We start from the raw sequence: 4,678 nt of genomic DNA on the forward strand, positions 1-4,678 counted from the left end.
AGACAGTGTCTGCTGATTTGTTCTTACTTCAGCATGGTGTTTACAGTGCTTACATTTATTAGAGCACCACACAATGTAAGGTTCATGTCACAGCTGCCATAAATTAAAAGCACTGGTAATTACCAAAATATTTTTTTTATGTTTCTGTAATGGTTAACCCACCAGCATGCACAAGCTCTTTAATCCAAATGACAGTTTTAATGCTAAAATATAATTATTGTTGTTATCCATGAATTTTATAATTTACTGTTTGACAAAAACAAAAGCATAAAAAAAAGGCATGCACAGCATTATTTTTTGGATTAGACACTAAATTAAAGTTATTTACTTCCATTCATGAGCAGAAAAATTTGTCTTACTAGTTGAATGTTGCACTTGATTAATTTCTGGATTCTCAGTGACAACTTTCGTCTTTTATTAAGAGAGTGCACTAAAATTCCTAAATCCACATCCAGAACTCTAAAACTTTATTACTTCTAGCCCCAGCTCTGGAAACACATTCTTAATTTAAAGTTATCCTACAAACAAACAGAGGATCAAACAGTCCTTCTTGGTAGTGATAATAACATGACTCCAGGAATCACCTTAATTCACTTATATAGCTTTAACTGAATTTCAGGTAGAGATAATCATCACTGCTTTGATTAGTCACATCCTGGCAGTGTTCTGTACGTGAAAAAAACAAAAACAGAGCAAAGCAAAGTCTGATTGCTAAACTCTTTTCCTTCTTCAAAAGCCAAAAAATACAATTTAAAAATTATGAATTTGAATTCAAATGAAACTACTTTGTACATTTTGTCATCATTACTAATGTTAGGGCTACGAGCAGTAGCAATAAGCCTACTGACCCATGTTAGTATAGTTTCAAAGACAATCTAAATGGAAACTAAAAGCCATCTCAGCTCCAGGCTACGTTTTCAAGATGTTTTAGTCGCTGCTCCCCGTCTGTGCTGAAACACTCTTTCAGCTTGAGGTCTTGGCGCTTGCTCAAGTCAATGAAGTTAAAGGATTCTCTCCTGCGAAGCTACACCTTTACCCTATAGGCACTTTGAAATTGACACTGGACAGGCAGCATCACCCACAAAGGCCAAACCAATTTGGTAATGCCCTTTCGTCTGTACAAAGTTCAGAAATCAGCACACCCGTGCACATGGCAGACCGTACTATTTGATTAAAACGCGCTTCACAGGCTACATGTGACAAATCCCACGAGAACATCACGCACATTTAAGGCTTCCTTTAATCAGTGCCACCTCGCTTTGATCGCTCTGAAATGAACGTTTGTCTCGCTGTCCCACAAGTGTTCCTGCGGGTACGTATCAAGATGCAGTTCGTTGCATCGTCTGTCAGTTTGATGGGAGAGCAGGGACGAGTCAGTCTTTCCTCCGCCTTCCTACACCGCCCCTCAACACAAACAAACCCCACACAACGTGAGCTTCCCTCTCCTCTGCAGCAGTGCCACTGTACACAATGGGATGCTCCAAGTCGCTTAGTTCTTCTTTACCCACACACAAAACTAATTGCACTGCCAAACGCAGAGATCCTGCATAATTCATGTTAGCTGTTCGGACCGCGGGGGGAAGAAAAACAAGAATGAAAAGGAAGTCCAACCCAGGGGAAGATGTTTCACATGTGACTCACATTGACTTAAAATTAAAAACACAGCTTCTCATAAAAACCTCTCTCTGTATTTGTCTGTGTCTGAGATGAGGAAATCGGACAGGGCGGCGTGATGGCATATAAATTCTGGATGAGGTACAGGCACTTTTTGAGAATTGCACTGCTGTGAAGATGTTATATACTTCATTACAAGAGTGCCTGCACTGATTCATGAGCATCGGAATTACAGATTGTCACAGTATATGGGAATAATATCAGTACAGATCAGCAACTGCAAAAACCTGTACAGACGGGCAGGCGTAAGTGTACAGTGTGTCCACAGTTTCAGGAAACACAAACACTTTGTGGCAGCAGGGTCTCATTCTTGCGCGTTTGCCACTTTTCATTGTCCTTTCTGATCTTTTTTAATGTCAGCAAGACTTCATTTTGTCCACCTTGACCTTTGTGTTATCCACATTTTATTAGCCAAACACCAGTTGGTTAAAACAAAGTAACAATGATTGTTAGTTAGTCATTTGGCACTTTCCTGTTAATCAAACTGCATGATATCAGATTGGCTTCAGTTTCAGTCCTATTCAGTTGTAGTGAAGGCCACAGAGCTGCTAAAGGTGGAGACCTGCACAAGCTGGAGGAAAATACTAGAAACTATGGCTGAATTAATTCGATTTTTCTGGGGAAAATAAATAAGAGTGTGCTGATGGCGTTGTGCTACCTGGTATAGCGTGTCGTCTATTAATGTGAAGGTCGGTTGTTTGACCCCTGGCACCAACCTGCGTGTCAAAGTATTGTTGGGTAAGATACTGAAGCCCAGTTTTCCCCTGACTCAATGTTAGGTTAAAGTGCTTAGTCATTGAAAAGCACTTGTATAAATGATTTAATAGGTGAATGACACTTTCACTTGTCAAATTGAGAAGAAAAGCACCATCTAAGCACCTTTTATTAGTTAGTTTAGTAGCTGTTTCTCTTATGACTGGATGTGTAGTGGCAAAAGTTTAAGAACCACTGCTGTAATCAGTCATGTTGTTTGAAGCGCACTTATAACATGTAATAAAAATGAAGGCTAATGTTTACCGCCAACTTAACCATTCAGTACTCTGCCACAACATAAGGATGGCTCCTTATGTTATGTCATGCTGAGAAGAGGCCCTGATACAAACTCATGAAACACTGAAGACACTTCATCTCTCGGCTGGCTTGGGAATGCCTTGGGTTCCCCTCCAGAAGAGATGGAAGAGTATCTCTGCTCAGATTGCTGCCCCCACAACCCAGACCCACATAAGTAGCAGAAAACAGATGGATGGGTAACTTTTCTTTTTTTTTTAATAAACCAATATCTTTAATGAGATCGATAGTTAAGAATTTACAAGGGCTATTTTAAAGGGGGAACAATTAATCCGGTAGCTCTAAAATGTATCGACAGATGATGAATCAGCACCAACTTTGACAAATGATTAATTACTTTGGCATTTTCCAATTCCATCATTGTTTTCAGTTGAGTAATCTCTAATCCTAATTTAATTTATACATTTTTTTAAATTATTGCTCAAATGTTCCAAAATAGTTTAAAACGTTTACTCTTTACAAGTTCTGAGAATGCAAGTTAGGAAACCAGGCTTTCAAAACCCCCAAAGATATTAACTTTATTATAAGAACAGACCAAGAAAAGCAGCAAATCTGACGTTTCTGAAAATACTTCAGCAATTAATATAATAACATAATATACTGGAAATTACAAGAATTTTAGAGGATTATTATTATAAGTATTATTTAATGACAGTTTTTGTTTTCTAACATCTCTTTTGCCCATTATGTAAGTCAGCCCATGAAGACAGCGATCAAACAAACTAATTCATCAGTTGGCGTCCAGACTTGTGTGATTTTGAACCCCCTCCCCCTCGCAGTGACGTGGTGGTAAAAGTGCAACGTGGACGGGGCAAATAACAACACGAAGCCTCACCTGGGGCATGAACCGAAACTAAATCATGTGTCAAACGTCCCCGACCCCATCCACGTGCTTACCTGTTCTGCCAGCCTTGGATCAGGTTGGTGTATTTGCTCAGGACTCCTTCCAGCTGCCTCTTGCGCGCCTGCTGTTGTTGCTGCAAATTCATGCTGTTCCCCAGCACAGTTGCCCGACTGCCTCCCGCTACAGCCGAGCCTCCCAGGGAGCCGGAGCCGGGGCTGTGCGACCCGGGCCGCCCACCGGGCTTCCTCGATGATGAGCTCCCGCGGAGGTCCGCGGAGGAAGAGTTTGTTTTGTTGGTCCCGGGATGCGGACTGCAGAGCGTCTTGTCCATCCTGGCGACGGGACGGCACACAGCAGGAGGAGGAGCAGGAAGAGAGGGGAGGAGGGAAAGGAATGGACCAGAAGCAGCAGCAGAAGAGATTTTTAGCAAAGCATAAGTGCTAAACGGGGTTGTGTTTGTCTGCTAAACTAAAGCAGAGGCAGTGGATGTGCAGAAACTGCGCTGCGCGGCGGCTTTATGCGTCCCTCGGTGCGTGACACAGCTGACATATTCCTCGATGGTGTTTGAGTCCCGCTCTGTCCTCTGCAGTGCGCGGCTGTGTGGCAATGTGGGTCTCATCCACCGTTTTTCTGGTAGGAAGGACAGCAGAGCGCAGACACTCCCACTCTACTCTAGACCTGCCCCCGGATATTACCTACTATGCACTCTCCTATGAAACGTATCGTCAGACACCCCCCCCTCCCACCACCACCTCCGTCCAAAAAAAAAAAATTGGAAAGGGCAGGAAAAGCCTCACATGACACATATTTAATCTGATACGCATGACTTTTTTTGTGAACAGTGACAGCTCACTATGTGCATGTATGCATGCCTAAACTACAATAATTGTGGATGAAGAAAAACACAACTATACTGACGGAATGTTATAGGAAAGAAAATCCCCCTAAAGTCCCTAAAGCTTCACTATAGGCGCACTTTAGGGGGACTTCTGTGGAGATAGTCTGTCTAAATATAAAACAATGTGTGTTGGCTTTGACAAATAAATGCCGATAAACTAAAAAGTCTGGATTTGACCAAGAGAGTGTAGAGTT

At 42.0% G+C, this 4,678-nt stretch overlaps 1 protein-coding gene across 2 annotated transcripts in view; it reads right to left on the bottom strand.

The window, feature by feature from the left end:
* The window catches only part of LOC102201629 (oxysterol-binding protein-related protein 10), an 89,748-nt gene extending 85,483 nt beyond the window's left edge, over nt 1-4,265 (bottom strand). For both annotated transcript variants that reach the window (XM_005740721.1, XM_005740720.1), the window contains exon 1: nt 3,640-4,265. In XM_005740721.1, the coding sequence (XP_005740778.1) occupies nt 3,640-3,917 (278 nt within the window). In that variant the 5' untranslated portion in view covers nt 3,918-4,265. The remainder of the gene's footprint in view (nt 1-3,639) is intronic.
* Nucleotides 4,266-4,678: the final 413 nt, after the last annotated feature.

Source organism: Pundamilia nyererei, unplaced genomic scaffold (genome assembly GCF_000239375.1).
Source record: "Pundamilia nyererei isolate P.nyererei 1_Seehausen unplaced genomic scaffold, PunNye1.0 scaffold00102, whole genome shotgun sequence".
Classification (NCBI taxonomy): Eukaryota; Metazoa; Chordata; class Actinopteri; order Cichliformes; family Cichlidae; genus Pundamilia; species Pundamilia nyererei.